At 45.2% G+C, this 23,244-nt stretch overlaps 1 protein-coding gene across 2 annotated transcripts in view; it reads left to right on the top strand.

Annotated features, from left to right (window-relative positions):
• The first annotated feature begins 2,215 nt into the window (after positions 1-2,215).
• The window catches only part of LOC143369220 (cytotoxic granule associated RNA binding protein TIA1), a 591,539-nt gene continuing 570,510 nt past the window's right edge, over positions 2,216-23,244 (top strand). The window contains exons 1-2 of one of the 2 annotated variants that reach the window (XM_076812871.1): positions 2,216-4,799; positions 5,071-5,380. In XM_076812871.1, the coding sequence (XP_076668986.1) occupies positions 5,129-5,380 (252 nt within the window). In that variant the 5' untranslated portion in view covers positions 2,216-4,799; positions 5,071-5,128. The remainder of the gene's footprint in view (positions 4,800-5,070; positions 5,381-23,244) is intronic. The other variant, XM_076812870.1, reaches the window with a different exon arrangement.

The following is a 23,244-nucleotide window of genomic DNA, read 5'->3' as shown; positions in this document are numbered from 1 at the left end:
CAATGTTCAAGCAGAAGCATTAATACAAGTGAATCGCAGTATTTCTGAAAGCAGCAGTTTAATAATGCCTGAGATGGGGGCATAATTAATAAATTCGTGCCCCTCTGGTGGCGCAGTGGAAAACACGAAACGTTCAAATCACACGGTGTACGTGTGTGCCGTTGAATGGGTGGGCGATGATTGCTTGATGGTCGATTGACGGGAATTCATCGAGGATTTAATTACAGGGACGCACGTGATTTCTTCCACGACAATGACCACGAGCAATTTTTAATTAACACACGCGACAAAGTGGACAAAAATGACGGGTGGCGATCGATGCCTCGGTAACCGCAGGCCTTTGGTTATTCTCGCCTCGTAGTTAACTAGTGAAGACGAGGAGGAACAAATTAATTTGCTCCGTCGAAGAGTAAAGGATCGATTTATTTTTTCTTCCGTTTCCACGTCCCACTGATGAGAAAATTACAAATTTTAACCCCCATACACTTCCAAATTAGAACTATTTATGCATATAAGGAACATCGAATTGAATATGGAATTAGAATATAATAAAAGTGGCATTGCGTTGAAAACATTACAGAAAAAATACACAATGACACTACTTTTTGCAATGTGTGCAAAAATGCAACTCGAATTACACAAGGATATCGATGGACTTAGCACAAGTACCACTTGATAACTCGAGATTATAAAAATTATGCTAAACGTATTAAATGTGACGATAAAAGAAAAAATCTACACACGAATATTACCTATTCTGATCAGAATAGAATGAATGCCTTAAGTTTATATTAATTGAGTATCGACTACTACCAACGTCAATTCACTGCATCCAAAACTCCCTTGAAATCAGCTTTCGTCACAACGGAAACAATATAAAACTCCCACGGCAATGAACGTCAGCCCAATATTATCAGAAAATATTAAACGATTAACAATCATTAAGCACAGGCCCATAATTATATTATTTACTCCCCGTTTCCCCGCCATAAGCGTATTCAACCGTGCCGCAGTTTTACCTGGACACGTCACTGAAAGGGAACGAGTGCACTAATCGGATGTCCCTATCCGTTCGCCCGGAATGTTAATTCAACCCCTCTTCCGAATCGTTATTAACGAACAATAGGCGGCCGATAATTTTCAGCAAATTTATTCCGTGCAAATCGTAAAAAAAATTATAATTAAAAAGCGGTGCAGCCGGAACAATACAGAGAGCAGTACCACGAGCAGCCGTTTCCATCCCCCGAGCCACGGCGCTTTGCGCGCCCTCGGTCTCCCAAACGTCCGATCTACCCTCTCTTCCACCACCTCGTGGGGGGAAGGGGAGCGAAGGAACGAACCAGGCTCCCTCCATCTACCACCCACTCGCCCCTCCAGCCCGACAGACCACCCCTCCAGTTACCACCGCCGCCGCTGCCGCTGCCGCCGTCGTCGTCGCCACCACCGCGATACATTGCGATACACGGTTCTTGTCTCCACGCTACCTACCTACGTGCAGGTCACAGCGCTTCACCGAATCCATAGCTCCCTACGCACTAGGCCACTAGGCAGCCATCGTCCTTCCACCGCTTCTACCCTCCCCGCCCCCTCTCCCGTTGATCTTTCCCTCGAACTTTTTCCCTCCGCCGTCGCTCGCGTATCACCGCGTCAAAAGGCACAGTTGTCTTCATCCCCGCGCTGGCCGCAACCACTCACACAGTCGCGAGCCGTAAACACAACAACGCGCACGGCCACGCACGCGTACAAAGAGGCACACGCTCACGGACCGTTTCGTTTTTACGTGGTCACCCCGTGGTGATCCTGATCCAGCGGGATCTTTCCTCCGGCGGTGTACGTGACGGGCGCGCGAGTGCTGACGCAACGTGTGCGCGACTAGGATGTACGACGATTGTGAATGGTGTCTCGAGTGCTGCATCTGAGTGTTTACACGGGTGTCTGACGGCGAGAGACCGGTTCGAAGCACGTGCATCCGCTCTGAAGAATCGAGTGACCCGCGGGATACAGTGGCGTTAGTCCGTCGGCTGGACGTTGCTCGGCTCGCGAAGATACGTAGTCGCGGTGTTACCCCGGTTGAAGTAACGCTGGGTCGTTCCGTCGGTGATGTATTCGGAGTCGTTGTGTCAGAGAACGTGCTCGTTTATATGAACGATCGTGTTTTCTTCGGAGCTGAGAGGTTAACGAGAGGCAAGGAGGATTGGAAGCGTCGGGTCGTTCGCACTCGCGGGAAAGCAGTTCTGTAAAATAACTCAGCAAGCAAGGAAGGATTTACTTGGATTGGAGCAATCGGAGTGGTATAACGTCAGTAAATACAGGCAACAGTATCGCACTGATTTGATCGCAGAAATAATCGGCTACACTCCACTGCAATCACACCCCATCGTCGGGCTCCCGTTTCTTCTTACTGCAGGCGCCTTATCCCGTAACTCATTCGACACTCGTTTCGAGGCGAAATCGGCACTGTGAAGTTCGTCGGGAGGAAAGCAAACGTTTTCGATCGAAGCTACCGGACAGGAACGCAAGAACGGTGCAACTACGAATTACTCGCGCGTTAAGAATACACTGATTGAAACAGTACAGCAGAAAACCAACGAATCAACAATTAGAGAAGATTGCGCATCGCGGGGAAGGAAGAGGGACACCAGCTCCAAGTGATATCGACGCCCAGCAGAGGAGATTCTCCGCGACTGGTGCAGGAAAACTCGAGGCGAAAGTAGTCGAACTCAAGGTACTGCGAGCCACGTGAAACTGGTCGCTATTTTGCCGGGCCGTGCCGCTTGTAGAAGCTCGGAACCCCTTGGTTTCCCGCGCACAGCAGGAGCCGTGCACACACAACCACCCCGACCAACCAACCGACGAGTCTACCCACCGCCACCAGCCCCTACACACAACAACCCAACGAAGCATCCCCCACTCTGAATCGCACAACAGCCTGAGCGGAAGTGCTAGTCAGTCGGCGAGCGACCTTCCAACATTACGGGTTAGGTTCCCTCTTTTTCCATCCGTTGTGTCCTTCGTCCTCGTTTACAGAAGCGCGAGGACCTCCAGCCTAAATTGAGTTCGAGTACGGGGAAACAGGAAGGCAGCCGGTCAGACACCGAGTTTTGTTCGTTGCAGTGAGACCCCGTGATCTCTTTAAAGCACAAACGTGGAAGGATGCCGCTCCGCGTCCTTCGCAACTGACACGTTCGTCGTTGCCTTTCGGTGGTGGAGTGAAGGTTGAATGGTAGAGCCCGGCAGGGATGACAGAGAGATAAAAATGCCATTTTGACAGTCGGCGAACAGTCTGTTTTTAAAGCAAAGGAAAAAACAGGAAGGTGGTGCGTTGCCGCGATCGTTGTTGCGTTTTTGCTTCCCCGGAAGCGTGCCGAGAAGGAGCGCCGCGAAACGTGTGACAACATCGCGTAATACGTTTCCCATTGTTCAGCACACGTGAGCGTTAATATTTGGTGACGGCGGAAACAGTGTTCCAAGTTTGGATCCGCGGACTCGGAGGCATTGTTCTCGTCGGCGGCGGAGGCACTGAGAGAGCGACGCGCGTTTTTATGACCGCAAAGCTGGTTAAAGGCACGCCGACTTTGCGAGGAAACATTGATAGACCAAGGCAAACACCGCTGTCGGCCGTGCACGGTTGTCGCGAGGAGGGGATAAAAGAGCAATCAATTGTGTACTTGTTGAACCGGCAAACCCAGCGTCACGTCTTTAATACCGGCTTCTATTGTGACTCAATCCATCACTTCGCCGAAGGGACGAAACTTTCCTCAAGCGATACAACGTCGTTAACTTCTCCCGAGAGATAAACTCGTCGCGGAGAGGGCATCCGCTCGCCGTTTGTATTTGTAACGGGAATCTGAAGGATCGACGTACGGAGCTGCTCAAGTCGACCACGTGGCTATGAGTGAGCATCGATCACAGCAGTGAATGAATTGTTTCTTGTACGAAGCTGTAGGATCTTCGACAGTGATTTCGATTGTACAAAGACCGATTGTATTAATCGCGGTTACGTATTTATCCACCGACTCCTAACTGTTTTTGTGGCAAACGCGTCGACGGAGTTTGGAAGCCTGTGGACGATTGTGCTGCTCGTCTGGTCAGTATACTCACCGGCTGTACACCGTGTTATTCGCGACAGGTTCGTCCGTTTTCATACCGAGCACGCGATCCGAGAAGCGTAAACGCTCGAGATCGAAGAGTGAAGCGACCACGAGAGTGTACATAATCAGGCAACGAGACACAGTGCTGAATAACTCGAAAGTCAGCTGCAGTTGAGAGACCAGTCGGAGTTGATTGCCCCCAGGGAAAGTGGAAAGTAGCAAGATCCCACCCGCAGGAGGCCGTGCGCTGAAAGAGGCCCAGGTGGAAGTGGTCCAGAGAGGGTCAACAATCGGCGGCAGTAGGCCTTATCAGGCGCCCCATCAAGGAGGGTGGGTGCAGTGGTGCAGTGGTTGCAGGAGGGCCAGCGAGGTTGGGGTGGCCTCGTCCACGGGCGCCTTGGCACCGAGTGCACCGGGCCCCGGGGCTGCGGTGGTTGGCTGCCTTGTTGGGGTGTACCCGTGTTCTCCCTCCTCCACGGGGCCCAGGGGCCCCCTAACTCATCACCTCCAGGCAATCCCGAATCAGCAACAACCGATTGGCTGCCGTGCTTGTTGCTGCGTGCATAGCAATCACCAGCCGGCTTCGGTCCAGCTTACCAGTCAGCGGGGCGGCCTGTCGCTGAGGGTAGCGAGGGTGGCGTCCACCACCTCCGTCCGAGCCGCCCCCTACGCCCACCCCCAGCACCAGGAGCTGGGGCAGGAGTGCAGGTAATAATAAATCACTAAACATACATTGTAGCTTCACTTCGACACGTACTACTCTACCCCACCTACCATTCTACTACCACTGCCACTACTTTTATCTGTACCACTACCGCTACACCTGCTCTCACTCTGCTGATCGTCGTCGTCGTCGGCAGTGTTTGAGAAATAATAAAACAGTACAATATAATAAGAGTATACGTAGTCGCACGTCGAAGTAACAAGCACCGTTCATGGAGTAGAAACAGTTATCCAAAACCAAAAACGCACGAAAAAGGTGTAGGGAGGAGACGGGGGCATTGGGTGGAGGTGGTGCGCACATCCTCGGCAGCCCGATGCTGTTCGTCCCGTTCACGGTACCCACCTTCCCCGCGACGCATCACCAGACGACCCATCCTGCGCATCAGACGCATCATCAACAGCTGCAGGCCACTACCCAGAATCCGGTGCAGCAGCCGCAACAACTCACCCAGCTCAATCAGCTGAGCCACCTGAATCACCAAGGCATTGTGCCGGCGACGACCAACCAGCCGACCATACATAGCACCAGCTGTTCGCCGCAGCAACAAGCAACAACACCGAACAAGGTAAAAAAAAACATGACTGATACATTACTTTTTGCTAGGCCTCTATTGGACACCACTGTTCGAATGATCAGAGACGTGGAAAAACTGTATCGAAATGGTCACTCTTCCGAGGCCATCTCCATAGAAACGTGTACACCGCGAATGCGATTTCAGAGTCTGTAGGTCACGTGCCATTTAAAAGAACAAATGGTAGCAGATTTTTCTTAACATCTGACAGCAATTTCATTCTATATCTTCTTCTTTCTTGAATACCTTCTAATATTTTTATTCTTCCTTAAAAAGTTGATTTTCTTCATGGTGCCTGATGGGTTATCATGCTAATGTCAGGATAGTTACAGTACTGCAAGTATTTACCGCATCACCCCCAAATTTACGTAGTACGCACAATTTTCATAGCAATATGATTGGCAAAATGATTCGTATGATTATTTGTGCGGTAATATTATTGCGTATAATTATTATTATTCGTGTTCTTATATTGTGGTAACTTATTTTGGTCGAGATGGTGAGCTACACATTTTCGCAATAAATAAATTTTGCAACAATATTTTCCTAGTAGGTACTAAGAGAGGTATAAGTGATAAGGTGTTTATTCGAGGGATGCTATAAATATTCCCAGTACTGTATATAAATTGGGAACCTTGATACTAGGGTGGACTAGTGTGAGCTTATAATAAAGAATGTACTTGAATAGTAATGAGGAAATACGTAAGTACCTTTAATCCATAAAATTACCACTTGGGTACGTTCTACGTAACAACGCTTGCAAAAGTTGTCATCACATAAACCAAAATCGAACACGCAAACATTCCCTCCAAGTATTTCTGTATTTCATTCTCATCATTTGAAAAACTGAAAGTTCATATTCAAGCGACTATAATGACATACAGTAGATTTCTGGAGTATGTAATAATAAAGATACTTAACTACTGATGAACAGTTTCGAGCATACTTGTTTGGAAGCTACCACACGTGTTTCAGAGTAAAATGAATTTCACGATACATTTTCGTACGAAGCTTAGAGGAATATCTCGTACGCAATAGCCCGACGATCCATCACTGCTGATCGTGACAGTTAAAAAATAATGTGCGTGTCTCAATAGCCAGGACAGAGCCGTTTATCATCGAGTTACCAGAATTCCAGTTCGCTGATTTACACATCACTGATACAATTCAGCCCATTCAGTTAAACGTAAAATCGGAGCTGACCGACTACAAATAAAATAACAATTCACTGCTTATACGATCTACCCTGGGCGCATGCTGTTGCATTAGCTGACCTTGTTCCCGTGTATTTAATGAGAGCAATGTCATTAACGTGTTACATAGAATTCACTATGAACGACAGAAGTTAGTGCAAACAATTCGTGCCTTTAAACAAAGTGTCGTAAAATGAAAGGGACGAGTGCCTCTATAACAGTATAAACTTTAACTGTATGCACATTGCACGGTGATTTTATTTGGGAATGAGCTCTCTTTAAGGTTGATAAAATGCAGGTATTTCCTTCTTTTACTGTCTCTGTTACGTTCGGAGAAAAGCTGGGGAAAATTTTAAAAGAAAATAGAATTGAACAAGTCGGGTTTTTCGTGCTTCGGGGATTAAAGTTTGCAACCCTTAGTCTATGTTAGTCGAAGTCATCCACTATGATGGAAGGCCCGAGATTTCCTATAAATAATAATATTTCCTATAAATATTATTTTCTACAAAAAATTTCCTATTAATATTAAATTATTTCCCAGAAATAATTTCCTATAAAAAATAATATCAATAGTTTCATTTTTTACTAGTAGATTTTCGCAGTGGCACTGGGAATAGTACAATACCGCTAGTAGTTCTCACTGCAAGAAAGAGCAATAGATTTCTCTAAAATAGAGAAAAAATATAGATCATAGGGTAATGCAGTTCCTCCGACAGGATAAACTTTACGTTAATTTTCCTAGCGAATTTCGACACTGGGAAATTAGACGTGAATGATTGTGCTGGTCCTATCTACCTCCCTGAAAATGATTGACCGCTGTATATCACGCAAAGAGATGAACCACTGATGCTAGGGACAGCAACAACGGAAGTTTCAGCGAAATGATTAATCGTGTTGAAGTGGACCTCACAGATTTTTGAGAAACAATGGATGAAGCTGAATTGAGTAGAATAGGGACAAGTGTTAACTTGCTACATTGGGAAATTTGTTGTCAACAACTAATTAAATATAATGTATTCGCGAATACACGAACACAACGATAGGAATTTGCTTATATTAAGTAGTTTGGGTAAATGAACTGAAATAGGCACTGGTTAAAAGCAAGAATTAAACTGATTATATAAAATTTTCAAGAATATCGACAAGAATTCAACGAATCATACTTTATAATTTTATTTCAATTTCAACGAGATTAAAGTTACTTATTTACAAAATTTGCAGTGGAAGTAAACACGCCAATACTTAATACATCGTGGGTCCATTTATACCATTATAATGCATGATGAAACTACAGTTTCAAAGATGAACAAATAAATACAATCGCAATTCTCGACGCTCTTCAATACATACAAATGATATTCGATACCACATCGCCTATACGGATTCTATCAGTGTAACCAACGCTATAAAGAACCCAAATGAAAAAAAAAACGAACATGGAATCATAAAAACTGTGCAAGAAACCTACACAGAGTATACTAATAATACCAAGCACATAATCTTCACCTGGGTTCCCTCCCATCAAAGCAGAGCTGGTAACGAAAAAGCGGATTCTTCCGCAAACGAAGCAATATCTCCCTCACCAAATGAAATTGAAAAACAAATCCCGTACCAAGACCTCACAAATACAATACAAGGCAACTTAAGAGGAGAATGGAATAGACTACGGACCATCAACAAAAGAAGAAAAACTCGCGATACTGCACAAGAATCTTATCAACCAATACCTAACTAGGTACAACATGAGCAGAAAGGAAAATACGATTATGCCCCGACTCAGAACAGACCACGCCAAAATAACCCATGAACACCTAATAAAGAAAACGGAGCCACCGTACTGCGACCTCTGCAAAAAAGAAATAACTATCAACCATCTATTATACGAGTGCAAAAGGTTCCAAGTGCAGAGGCGAAAACACAAACTAAACCCAGACACGACCCTGACATCACAGAACAAAATAGAAACCACCCTAAGTTACCTAAAAGACGCTAACCCATTCCACAAAATCTAACTGCCTCGGTATAAAAGAAACGCAAGCCAAATACCTTGCTAATGACCTAGCAGTAGATGCGGCGTAAATCCCATAGTTTAAAAAAAAAAATACAAATACCGATTTACTCCCCAAGAATGATCATTTTAGTTATAATCAAACAGTAAGCTTCCCCATATCTCCATTAAACGATCACAAATCCATTACACGTTATTAGTATTACCGATACACCGTATCGCTGCCAAATTAATGAAACAGCATACGTATATCTAGTTTCAATCTTACGGACGTCACCTCATTGTTACAAGTCGAAGATATCAAGCATCGGGTTGCTGTCAGCCTCTGATACACTTACCCTAATCGTCGCCATGATCTTGCTGTCGCGATGCATTCCGACACAAAGGGCATATCGACTCTTAATTGGTATCTATGGATATCGGTATCTCTAACAAACGGCTGATATCTGCAGACAGCTACCATCTCCCCTGGCTGTCTGACGCTCGGCAGGCAGCCCCTCGGTGTCGTCCCGTTGCGTCGTATTGCTTCCTACGTTTCTCTCGCCCGCGTTTCCCCGTGGCGACGCGCTTTTATTATCCTGGCCAGGGTTCAAGTCAATTTTCTTTAGCGAGCCATAACTCGCCGAGGAGAGTTCCCCTTGTGTCGTCGGCACACGCAGCGGACGCGACGCGTTGCCGTTGCCAGCTAGCGAGCTTCCTTTAATTCTTAAAGTCTGGCAATTCGCGGGGCGGCGTTTCCTCCCGCGGCGTTCCGCCGTTGCTCCACGGAATCATCGAGACACCCTCAGGAACGATACGACCCCTCCTCGCGTTGGCGCCGGCTCGCCGATCAGAAGAAAAGACGTATCGTGCTCTCGTGCGAGTTATCAATTATCAAGCGCCCCGCTCGGGGAGAGCTACGAGCCGCGGAGAGGGTAGAAGTGGCAGGGCCGCAAGGGAACGAAGCGTGGGGCTGTTGTGCGAATTGATCTCTCCATCTTTGTTCGGCAACCAGGTTAAATTAGGGTGGATGGATACTCCGAAGTTTTTCAACGGCCAGAAAATTATTCCTGCGCGGGGGCCTCCATGGAAATCGCGACACGAGGGGATCAGACTGAAGGAAGTTAGGAGTTTTAGAGTCCATTTTCTTTCATCGAACTGCTGTTCGGTTTCAATAGTTCTCGGAGAGGTCGCATTTCGGTTTGGTGGACCGCGGTAGAGGCTCGAGACGTGCGTCTGTGTGGGATAGTTTGTCAAAGAGGGAATGCTTGCTTGTCTCATTGATGTCAAGGGGTGAGAGCAGACACTGGTTTATAAGGGAGTTGCGTTGGGCAAGGGATGGGCGAGGATTACTGTTTCCGAACGGTGGTTTTCTTTGAAGGAAGGTCGTTAGTGTTTGTTCTAATACTATACGTGCTTCTTCGGAGAAGATTAGGTATGTTTCTAAGAGAAATTCAAAAAACTGAATTATATGCATGTTGTGCTGGTGATAATAATTCTTTAGTAACAATATGGCGAATGATATATTTTGCTAAATTAATGTATAATTAATTGAGCAATATTGCATATATGCATAACGGGCTATTGAATTTGTCTGTAGAAATAGATTCATAGTCCTACTTAATAAAAAATTGATGACTTTCATCCAAAGAATAATGATTTTCGGTAAACAATTTTTGTGCTGCATTCTTCTTCTGAATTTATTCTACTCTTATGCATGGATTTATTTCATACTGTGCGATAACAATCAGTATAATGACGTGTCTCGTTACTTTTGGTCTACAATCATTATACGGATTCAGAGGTATACAGAACGAACGAAATCCGCAAATGGACGTGAGGAAAAATGGTGATTTGTATTACGTTGTAGAAGTGAAAATTTAAAAAATTAGGAGATCTATAACAGACAATTAGAAATACTCTTTAAAGGTAATAGAAGTAACTTAAATACATATTTCTTAAACACAAGCTTGGCGCATCTAAAAAATGATTGCAAGTACGAAAAATATATATATACAGTAATGGTAGAAAATTGAATGCTCTTTTAGTATTATTTGAACAAAATTTCGATAGGGATTAGCATTTTTGAAAAATTCTAAACTTTAATGCCTGGTCGGCAGCTTTTCCTGTTGTCCGATTCCAATAATCTTTTTCGGGGACCATCTTTTTAGGAAATGGAACCATATTAGGGGGCGAGAGCAAAGAAATATGAACAAAAATTTCGGCACGTATAAATAAGGGCTACCCTATTGGTGCATGTCTACGTGTAGTCAGTATTAATATAAATTTCATGTATACCCAGGTGTATGTTTTGTGTGCATGTTGTGTACATTTGGGTGCATATAATGTATACACAGTAACTATACATACAAAGTACCTCCGTTGTAATTAATATTTGATTACACCGCACCGTTAATGTTTATCATCTGCAATTCATAGGAAATTCTATAGTATTCGAAGAAAGTCTAAGGTTGGAAAATAGGGGTGAAAATTGTGTAATGAACTTTATAGCAAGTTTCTTGTTCAACCCAATTCTAATACATATAAACCTTCTTTCTTCTCAAACTTCCCAGAGGTTTCTCCACTGCAACATTATTCTCTGATAAAATGCAGACTTAAATGTGTCGGAACAAATATAGCTGCCACATGAAATTATTCCAAAGCGTTATTCACACCGGCGCGCGTACAATGGCGTGTCTCCAAAGACTGTTGCAAAACGTATGTATCTCCCAACGGGGAGGGACGAGGCGAAAGCGAGGCATTACGGGGGGAACCGTTTCTACAAATTATCACAACATTTACGCGTTATACTTCAAGCTTCCCCCAGCGCGCTTGGATTATCGAGAGTGCAATTAATGGAAATGCGAGTAAACCTTGACGATAAGGTGTAGTTTTCATAGTTTTCGGCCAATAAAGGCATAGAAGTTTGCAGGTAGGCCCTCGCGGAGGAATGAAGAAGCGATAAAGAAGGAAGGCACCGAGTGGGGTGGGAATAACAGAATTTCTAAAGCAAGGGAAATAGCTGATACGCCGTTGGAAGGCCGTGTCGAAGGAGTAGGAAGACTTTGAGAGTTGTTCGCGTAACTTTATTAATTAAAGGCCGTTACTCCTTGTTGCTCGATACATCTTATATATCTACCACGGTCGCGGGGGCTCCCTCGCGCAAAGAAGACCGAGCATCTCGTCCTTCATCTGCTCTACCTACAGCCATCTCCTTCGACGCTTTCACTTATACGTTCCGCGTATCGATCATCGTCAGTGTCCACTGTAGCTTCCAATGGATCGCGCCTTGCATTATTGCCTCTCAAAAGATCGTCCCTCCCTTATTGAGCCAGGTACAATCACTTTGGACGCTTCCTCCGCTGGGCTTTGTCAGGCTGGATTACTTTAAACAAGCTATGAATTTATAGGGAAATTCGGTCGGTGCATTGTCACATCGGGCGCTATAGTGGCGGTCGTGTATTGTGTAGAAGATGTATCTTGGCACTTTATTGACGGGGTAACTGCTTTGTTTACTTGCACCTAGCGGGAGAAGTAAAAATCCATGTAGGTGGAGCATTAAAGAGATATTTTTAAAGGAAATGTAAAGCGAATGCTTGATTTTGTGTTTGTTTATGGAGAATTGGGATGGACTATATCGAAAGGTACTGTGAAGCGTGATGATGAAAGTTTGCTTAAAATAAAAAAAAAAGGAGAAAGATGAGTGGAGAAAGAGTAAAAGTGAGATGCAAGAATGTTAGCTCAGTTTTCAAGAAAAAGATAGTCCTGTAATTCATAACAGTTGTGAGGGTAATGAGGTGTCACAACCAAGACGAAAGGGACAGAGACCTTTGGATACTGACGCAGTATTACAAATTTCAACATTAAACATAAAACCAGAGGCATAAGCTGATTGAAACGCTTTAATTACAATTAGAAAAGGCTTTTAAAATCGACAGACTTCAGGAAGTGAATAAACTTGTCAGACCTTGTCTCGAATATTTTGTGTTCATCTTTACACGTACAACCAGATTAAGCTTTCAGTGTCACCTAACCCAAACATAATCAAGATGTGCAAGAGTAGAGGTCTCAACAAAAGTGACCCATTTCTATAACACCTACATGCTACTTACCACACGACCAATTACCTAAATCACGCCAACCACACGCCCTCTCCAAAACATCCTCCGTCCTCCCAAGGAGCAGCTTCTTTTCCTTCACTTCGAATCCCCAGCGTCCACAAAGGCACACAGCTAAACGTACAAGCCGGAGCTTTCCTCACATTCACAAACCAGTTCAAACAGTTTCCCCAAACATTAAAGGGGTTACTCGCCAACGTGCAGCCAAAGTAGCTGAAATCCTCGATACACGTGCACCTGCTTATTCGCCAGCGGGCTGCAGAGAAGCAACGGAAGCAATTGCAGGCCTCCAGACCAGCCTCGCACCTTCCCTCTACCACCGTTGGGCGCGTGCATTCTCTCCAGGTGTCTATTAACGTCATCGCGCGAAAAACAGTACGCGGAAATGTAATTACGAGTCGGTCGGGCACCGTAACCGACGGAAGAAAAGAGCGGCGCGCGACAAAGGATAACCGGTTAGCGCTTGCCATAATTAGGAAATTGCTTTTCGCATGGTAAAAATGTATCGTGGCGAAGAAAGCGCAGAAGGAACTCATTACGGGAGAGATTGTTGGGGTCAGGAGGAAGGTGTAGAAGTGTGGGTGGGCGTTTGGGTGTTAGGGGGTCGAGAAGGAACAACGAGGATGGGGGTGGCGGGGGAGAAGTTGGTGCAGGGGTAGGGGATGGTCGGGACAGTGGTGAGTGGAACGAGGGGGTTGCGTAGCCGTTTTCAAGGGAAAGCGACGCGGAGGTTGCTCATGGTGGAAAGGAGCGAGAGGCGCGCGAGGGGAAGATCAAAGCACTGGAGATGATTTCATTACGACACGCCACTCGTCTACTACGTTGAAATATCAAAAGAGTGGCGGCCTCGTACAGGCTCAGCAGCCGTCGGCGCGGCTCTGCTCGTCGGTGTGCGCAAGTTTTCCGCACAATGCTTTCCTTGCCGGGCCAAAGAGAAAGGAGAATGCTCCTGTTGCGGGAGGAAGGAGGACCGGGCGAAGGAAAAAGCTCAGGCGCACAAAAGTAACCCTCTGCGCTCTGATTCCGGCCACCCTTCCTCCCCCATCGCAGGGGAAGAATATTATTAGCTCAAGCTGCCGCCTATTGTCGAGATATGTTCGACCGAAATATCAGATAAAGATACGCACGCAGCGCGCTGAATTCATCCGGTGTTCGCGGAATTCAATTTCATTGGACGATCATTCGATTTCTCGCGATCCTGCTGATGGAATTGCTGACTGCTGAGGAGGGCGACTGGAATGCCGCTGCGATGTAAAAAAGTGGGGTGTTGAAAAAAGGAAGCAGAGTAGAGTTTGGAACTTGTATGGTGGCTTGGCTTTAAATGAGTTTTGTTAATGTGAAAAACGGGTTCCCACTTTGGCGATGATCTATTATTCACGCAGACTTACTTGCTTTTGTTTAGATTAGCTTCTCCAACGACAGGCAACAGGAATGATTAGCAATTGATAGGTATCCACGATTCCTTCCCCGAGAGCAGGATTAGAATATTTAATTTAATTATCACCTCGAAGCAACGGAATATAAGAGGCCGAATTGCATTAAATATTCCGGGCGTGCCGCCGGGTAACAGCTACACGGAAAAATATATATCCCCCAGTAATTCCAGCGTTGCACACAGCGAGGCATGTACGTACGTACCGGCATCGCCAAGGATTCTGAAGCAAACGTGTAAAGTTGTTACTTGCTGGAAATATGATACCCGGGCATCGCCGAGAAGTGTTACTATCGCGTAACACGAACTCTACACATTACTCAGCTTTCGACGTTCCAGTCGGCGGCGGGCCCGGCCGATAACGCTTTATAAAAAAAAAAAAACCATAATCACGGTCCGCGCCGTTCCGAGCGTTGCGTACGCGCGACCACGTAAATAATCTCCGCTCCTTGAAACCCGCTCCGACCCTTTGATCGGCGAGCAAATTTTTCAGCCCTCTGCCCTTTCGAACACCCCTTCTGGCCTCTTGCTTCCGGCTCGGCCAGGCCCGCCATTTATCGCTCTCTCGGCCCCGTATCCGTTAACAACGCGGGGCGCGGAGAAGTACGCGCCGAAAGGGAAGCCCGCGAGGGACGGGATGCAATTCCGCGGGATTTCAATAGGCCGCGGATACCTGGCCTCAAATCGATCTACAACGGTGTTTAGTCTCCGCGCCGTCGGATATATCCGCCATGGGGGCGGCTAGCCGGGCCAGCGCGAATCCCCTGGACAGGTCAGTAATTAAAACGAAATTCGCAAAAAAGAACCTGGTCGCCGGGGTCGTAATGGATACAACGCAGCGGGGGCCATCATAAAATTTTACAAATGAGCGTACCGAAGTGGCGGCTTACTGGGAACGGCGGAGGGGAGCAGGGGAATAAAAGAGTAGATACCAAAAGCGAGAACAAAAAGGAAGGAAGAAAGCAGAAAACACACCGAACACAGCTACGCCGCCGCTGTTGCCAGTGTCTGCTCGTCCTCCACCTCCATCATATTCTCCTTCGCCTCTTCCTGCTTCGTCCCTGCCCCCATTCCCTCGCTCGCCGCGCTCGTACCGCGGATACAAACAAACAGCGGGTCATACAGGCGAAGTAACAAATGCCGGACATTTACATTTAGCAGCAACGGTGGCCCTCTGTCCTCCTCCGTCGCCCTCACCTTTTCTCTTTCTCCTTAACGTTGCTCCCGCTATGCTCAACATCTCTTTCCCCCTTTTATTCTCTCCTTCCCTCTCCCCCTCCTACCCTCCGTTCCTCCCGCAGGGATTGCTCGTGTGCTTGGTAACGAGAGCTCGCTTGTGTGTACGCGCAGGTTACATTATGTACGGCGGCACAGTTACAGTCCGCGTACAGTCCACAGTTAGTACAACGCTGGCCTTCTTGGCACTTGCAAATTTCCCGCTTTTAAATGTTAATTTCACCGTAATCGATGTCCCCCTCGGACCCTCCGCCCTCTTTCTCTACGCGCGGGTATCGGTACGCCTCGGTTGACAGCCTTTACCCCTCCCGCCCGCCCACTCCGACCCGATAAAACATGCTGGTTGAACGTAATTAGTGTTATAAAGTGGCTGGTCAATGGAGTCCAAAAATCTGTGGTCTCGCTGTCGTGAATGCAGTGGCGGCTCTGTTGACTCTGCCGGGAGCGGTGTGAAAGACAGACAGGAAGTGTTTTCGAATGCGAGCTTCCGAGCTGTTCCCACCGCTTTTGTGAATAGAGATAGCGTAATGGTAGCTACTGTGCAGCGTGGACTTTGGGATATGCTTGGACATTAAAACAAGCTAAATTGACTAGGATGTATTCGATTCGTGATGGCTCTGTATAGTTAGAGCGTATGTTTCGATGCTCGCAAATAGGAATAGGGAGAACTGTACAATGCTTGGCACCCTAAGCGGAAATGTACTTTCTAAGCTCGTATTTCGTAATCTTTGGCTTTTTAATCGGGAGTGCCAATTATCAGTGGAGTGCCAGCGCCAGTGCAGTTTACCCTATTACACTGTACGTGTTCCACCGAAATGCACTGTACACGAAACTTGCGGGGCAAACGAGTTACTCTTACGATACAATTTCCCGGCGAATATACACGTGTATAGACGGGAATACGTATCGCAATTCAATTTGGCAGAGAAATACCAGCAATTAGCGTCAGAAAATGTATATCACCGGGCAATCTCGGAGGTGTGATTACGCATTCACGAACTTTCCAGTGACGGGGGTATGTTCAAATGCCTACTTACGCGATTGTTAATCGAATCAACACTGTAACTGGAAAAGTGACAGAAAATTGATATGCGCGGCGTATGGCAGTCGGTAGGTATGCGAAACAGAATCTGGCTACCTAGTGACAACCGACCTGTACCCATCCAAGGAATTACAGATGTGCCTCGCGTGCCGGTAACTACGAACGTCCAATTACTTCCTGTTAACCGTCCGATTGTCGTCCATCGGAATGCAGCGAATACTTCTATCGCGAAATAAGCCGCGGTACGGACCAGTCGCTGCCACTGACATTCTGCTTAATATAATTACGAAGTATCGATCCTATCCCGTACAAGTGAAGGGAGTGAAGAGGCTCAAATAAAGGATCTGGCTAATGTCATTACTTAGTACACGTTCCATCTGCTACTGATAAAGTTCTACCCCCCCCCCCACCCCCTTTAGGGTGTCCACTAGAATTGAAGGTGCGATAAACTGTTGGGATGCCCGCTAATTTTATTCATTTTGGTGTGCTAAGGAAGGATGCAAAATTTCGGCACAATCGGATTAGTCTGAACCCTGCCTCAAGAAGCTGAAAGTTAAAGTAAATAAAAAAACAGTTTACAGTATATCGTAACTTTAAGCTTCTATTTGTTTGTCCACCTTCAGAAAATAATCGTTCACTTGGAACAGAGGTTCCTGAAATGCATAAATGTTTTACCGCCATAATCCAAAGACTGGAGAAATGGAAAACTTGTAACACCTTCGTTCTTCCACCACTTAACGTTATCTTAACGATATTATCGATGTATCTTTAAGTATCAATAAGTTATAGATAAGATATCGATAATCGATAGTCCCAACTGCAGTTCCATCACATATTTGCTTACATACAGGGTTTCGCATTTAAAAAACAGCTGTTTGCAAGAGCGCAGTCTCGTTCGAAACTTTGAGCCTCTTGAGGCAGGGTTTAGAGTTGTTTGCTCGAGCCGAAATTGTACACGCATATTTACCACGCCAAAGGGAAATAAATCATGGGGCGTATCGGACCGAATTCTTAAATTCAAAAACTAGTCATTATGAGATTAGTGACCAAGTTTCCACAGCCTGTCGAAGTAGGTGAAACATCGAGGCTGAATGCCTGTGTTAAATTTAATTTGCATTTTGATGGCTATCGGATTAAATAAATTAACATAGAGGTGTTTTCATCTATTTCAGTATGTTTGTGTTTCTCTCTTGTTTAAAAAAGTTAAATAAATGCCTTGTACAACATTTTTGTGGCATTTTATATCTATGTACAATTGTGCCCCAGTGCTGTCCAAAATTACCAAATTGTGCCCCGGTCTCCCCTATTAATAATGCCTCACAGTCTGTATCTACTTTCCTCGTTTGATCACCGGCGAGCTCATCTACATATCCAGTTGGATCCGAAACGATCGAAGTTACTCATCGAAAACGCAGTTCATAAAGCACCTCTGGAAGTTGAAAACAAAGTGGCAGTACGAAATAAGGCGGCATAAAGCGCGGCGGGGGGTTCGGCGCGGGGCGCAGAGAACGCGGGTAACACGCGAGGATAAGAGGGTTCGGTGGAAGCGGGGGGACTCGTTATGCACGAAACGCATTACTTTTATCTCGAGCAAGCCGAGATTGGCGCCGAATTGCAATCAATTTTTTGTCTTTCTTTCTCAGCCCCACTCATCGCTCACCCTCTTCCCACCCCCCCTGCCCACCATCGCGCTCTCTTTCTCCCTCCCGTTTTATCCGCAGTCCACTCAGTTCCATTCCTTTTGGTTCCGTTCTGAACTGATCCGTGCCTGCCCTGGGCCGTGTTTCGTTCGTTCGTTCGCTCATTCGTTCTGGATGGCTGGCTGGCGTTACCCCGTGCAACCGGAATTTGCATCCCGGATCCCACTATTTGCATTTCAATTCCACGAGACTCTCACCACCGTCGCTGCCACCGCCGCTGCCAAACGGCGGGTACAAACATAAATACGAATTCAAGGGTCCACAAATGACTATATCTCGCATAACTTCGCGAACGATTCTGTGTATCCTGATTAGGTCCGGTTACCGCCGACCGTACTATTCCCCTGTACGTTCACCTTGAACTCGGGGATTATGTGATACGAAGGAAAAAATGGAATTGGAGTCGACTGGGGGGGGGGGGGGTTCACGGGAGGCACTTTTCGTTTTATCCTCGATGTTCGACGTTCCATCGTCTGCATTATGCTGTGGTCTCTGCGTTCTCGAGTTAATTATTATTTTGGGAAATAGATGGATAAAAGTTGGTTTATAACGTTTAATTTGAAGAAGGATTCGGATCTTTAGATGCAGAATTGTTAGCTTAAAATGGGCGTAGCTCATTAAATTCTGTTCACGAGGTATCCAATTTGAACCAAATTTAGTTTTGCAGTCAAATTTCTTTGTAGGAATGCTACCAAGAGTGCTTATTGAATAGGACGTGTAGAAGGTATAACAAGAACCGACAAATCCGTAGTTAATAATTGAATTGAAGAGCACGTAGAACATTGGCACGTAGAACCATTTCCGATAAGTTTATTTTTTTAATTTTGGCACTTACACAGTGTTTTCTACAAGAACTCTTCGATTATTGTGCACTGTATTACACATTTTCATTAATGACAAAAGTAAGTTTTGAAAAAATTAGTTTGTTAAGAAACAATTATATTTCGAGTAATATCTGTTGTATCTCATGCAATTTACTTGTACATCGCAAGAATCTATGTATACACGATTGCAATTGTTTTGCCGCGATATCAGGTTGCAGGTAACAGCTGTCGCAGATCGTCTGCAAGTAGTATAAGTCAATGGTTTATGCGTCCGCCTTTGCTGCACTCCGTCTCATAACCCCTTACGCATCAGGTTACTTATCACACTCGCAACAAGTGACAGTGAAGTTGATTAATAGAAGCCTGTATAAGTTAACCAACAAATTAATTAGTATATAAACAACTTCATTCAAAGTTCGTCTACAGAAATAATGTATTGAATATAAGCATAGACAATCCTTTTCAATTAGGAATTACAAAACTTATTATTCGTTAGTAAAAATTCATACCTGAAGGAAAACGATGTTTATTAATTGTATAATTATTTCTCAAGTATACCCGCGTGAAACACCGATTAGGACTAGGTGAATTACGAAAGAGTCATCAACTTTCGTCTGAAAATTGTGAATGACCTCGCCACCAATCATGGTACTATTGCTGTCTGAAATAAAACATTAATAGACTTCTACAACGCCAATATCCTAGAGTAATTCGTAAGAACGCGTTTAATTTTTTGCCGTTTTGTCGTTTGCATTCGCTGTTTGCAACAGTTTATTCACTGAAGAAAGCTGGAGCTACCTGAACCCTGTATTCATTGGTTTTATGCATTTTAATCGCTGAGAAAAAAATTAATAAAAAAAAATAAAAAATTGTCTTTTATAAAAATATATAAATTTAAGGAGTAAATCAAGATATTCTATGAATTACGATAAATGAATACAAGCATCGCTCTAGTATGCCACTGAAAAGAAAACCCAAAACAGGAGCGATGGTGCTTCACAGAAACTTTCAAGTAGAAATCAGAAAAACAGCATGTCGCGCTAAATTATTGAAACGTTTAAAACCAAGCTACCAAATATCTGCGTTTCTCAAACCTTGCATCCGCGTCGACCAAACCGAGCCGAAATTCGCGCATAAATCAGCCGCTGGTGGTCACAATTGAAAGTCATCCGGCGCAATATCCTGCCAGTTGCGCAGCGAAAACGTTAACGCGACGTCTTCCCCAGCGTATGCGCCTCGAAGTACATCCGGTCATTTATCTAGGCTGATACACGATAGTAGCCGCGTACACCGCATCAGTGTAACCAACCCCTTCACTCTGGAGAGCCCCTAAGGCGATGCTCTCTTCGACGCTCACGCTCGGATCGATCACATGTGTGCGGCCTACGTCGCTCTCCTTTTCCATCCTGCCCGCGCTGTCCCACTGTCTCTCTTTCTCGTGCGTCAGGTCGGTCGATCGTGATCGTCAAAGGGTCGCTCACTCGTAATCAGTCGTGCGAGGGCTCACGCACGTCCTATCGCGACTATCGGGGTCGTTAACCCCCCACCCCCGTGGTACCGTTCAACCACCCCCCCTCTCTCTCTCTCTCTCTCTCTCTAACACTCCACCATCTTCTCCTCGACCTCTCCACCACCGCCGACTAACCCTCGCCGCCGCCGCCTCCTCCAGCGATACACGATCTCTCTGCAACAACATGCAGACCCTCGTTCAGAGGCGTTGCCTGATCCGAAACCCCCTTTCACGGGCAGCTGGATCTCAGGTGAGACGTGAACGGACAGGAGAAAACACACGGTGCACGGGCAGGAAGGAAAATAAGGATCGCGTTGAAGGTATTCGTGCGTGTCGAGCACCTTTCTGGACTTTGAATCATGACACTTGCCTTCCTCGCCCGCGTATCGGCGCCGTCTTTGATCTTCGCAAGCGTCCTTCATCGATGTACGTCTCTCGCCTTCTTTTCTCTCGCTACATTTTCATAAGACGCGCGCGTGTGTGTGCGGCGAGTAGGGAGATCGGAGGTTTTATGAAAAAGGGCAGACAGGTCTACAGGTGAGATGAGATGTGGATCGATTTTCGCCGTTGTCGAGTAATTAACGAAATTATTGCTCGGTCATCTGATTCGACTATCGCGAGCTATTAACAGCAATTTAGGTTTTGTTGGGTCGCTTGTGGTGTCTGTGTAATGCGGAGCTTAATTAGCTGTTTGTTCATATGATACGTGCTGCAATCGCATTTAATTTTCACTGTGGATGGTGAGTTTGTGGTGGAAAGAGGTTTCGAAGACTAATGCTGGGTTATATTGGAGGTAATAGATGCGGAGGATTGGTTGGTAGAGTATTAATGTGATATGGAATTTTATTGTTTCTAAGCTTTAATTATATTCGGGCGATATCGAGCTGCAGTGAATTCTTTTAAAACAGTAGATAATCTTACAAGTACCTACTGTACTTTTGGTATTCCCTCAGAACTACCCATTCAATTCAAGATCCAAAGATGCGGAAAAATTAAAAAAAATTTCCGACGCAACAAACAGCCTCAAGACTTCAGCAAATAATCTTCACAAACTTTACATGCAAAAGTAAACCAGTATTCCAGAACACACCTACGTACATATTCAACGCACACAAATTTGCATTTACTATCCAAATAAATAGTCTCTGTAATTTTACGTACCTAAAAAATTGCCATCAAGAAAGTAAATACAAAGTGATTTTTTCCAGTTACCAGCGTTTGATGGAAGGCAGCAACCCTTAAGAATATCGCCAATTGCCAAGCCGTTTTCCAGATTCACGTATTTAAACCGTTACCCAACACAACCACTTTAAGCACAATAGATATTCGTGGCTATATCCTATGTGGTCGTGTTTCATGCTACATACACCTGTTATCGTCTTGTCGGGGAAAAGTGCTGCGGCAGGAGGTCGAGGGCACGGGGAGTAGATTGCAAATGAGAGCTTTTGCAATGGCTATATTTCTTGTGGGGATTTTTAATTCCGCGGCCAACACGATGCCAGTCCGACGTCCAGAGATTTCCGTGCTCTCCTCGTTTCGCTCCTTCCTTCGCAATTCACCACCTTCCACCCCTCCCCCCTTATTCAGCCCCTTCAACCCCCTAGCCGCACCGTCTTTCTCTAGCGTGATCATTCTTTCTGTGGGCTGTTTGACGTGAATAAAATATTCGCCCGTATTGTAAGAGATTATCCGTAGTTAGCCTTCGTGCGTGTAAAATGCCGGAATGACGGGGCGCGAATTGCGTTGCCTGGAATCGATCGGGTGCCGTGACACGCACGTGCACCACGCTTTTGGCTTTATGAAAAGCGACGCGTGTGTGCATGGGATTATTTAAGAACCAGGGGAAAATGATTTGGAATAATCGTGGTGATAAAAACCTTTTCAAAATGATTTTTTTTTTACATTATTTTGGTATTCGAAAGCAGTGAAGTCTGATTTAGTCTGATTCAGTAGGGGAGGAGGGGCGTGAAATTGGATTCATATTAGCCCCTTGCCTTACAATTTAATTCCGAGGTTGTTCACCAAAACATACTAAAAAAGCAAAAGAAAAACTCCAAAAAAATTCATGATGTCTCGGTGACGTCATTCTAACACTCAATCTTTCCTCATTTCACGAACTGAATCTGTCCCTCATTGTCAAATTGATACAGTGGTATAAGATCGATGAAATGACAAGGTAAACAGTTATTTTTCGATATTTTCTTATTCAAATTGATGAGTTAACATTTACATCTCAGATTTTTCACAACTTTCGCGTAAAATAAAAAGATGTGCCGGACATACTGCGTGTTTACAAAAATCGCAAATAATAGAACAGTTTAACTTATTACGGGAAAACTGTGTCAAATTAACACGAGGGACGGATGAGGGTTAATACGGAGGATGGAAGAATTCAATTTAAGATTGTATTAAGAAAAATATATTGACAACTTCTAAGTTAAACCTCTGGATGGGTGCTTGTATGAAAAATATTGAATTTGATTATTTTATGTTTTGGGGTGCTTATTTGATAAACTTCAGAAATAACTATTTCGTATCTACATTACAATTCGAATCCGTGTTCAATGAGTGAAATGTATTTTGAAACACTATCGCAGCCGTTTCTAGCGGATCTCATTTCACCGTTACCACAGAGATGCAGGTGCACGCGGCCGAAAGAGAATTGCATTCTTGATCGTACGTGCTGATCAAACGCTTACTCCATGACATATCAGTTACATCGAAATTGGTAGATGAATGATCACTGTTAACCACGAAGGTTACGTAGCTCTCGTTACTAATCAATGTAATGGAGTACGACGAGCATCTGGCATAAC

This window comes from Andrena cerasifolii, chromosome 5 (assembly GCF_050908995.1).
Source record: "Andrena cerasifolii isolate SP2316 chromosome 5, iyAndCera1_principal, whole genome shotgun sequence".
NCBI classification, from domain to species: Eukaryota; Metazoa; Arthropoda; class Insecta; order Hymenoptera; family Andrenidae; genus Andrena; species Andrena cerasifolii.
The sequence above is the reverse complement of the archived record's forward strand: the minus strand, read 5'-3'. Positions and strand labels throughout refer to the sequence as shown.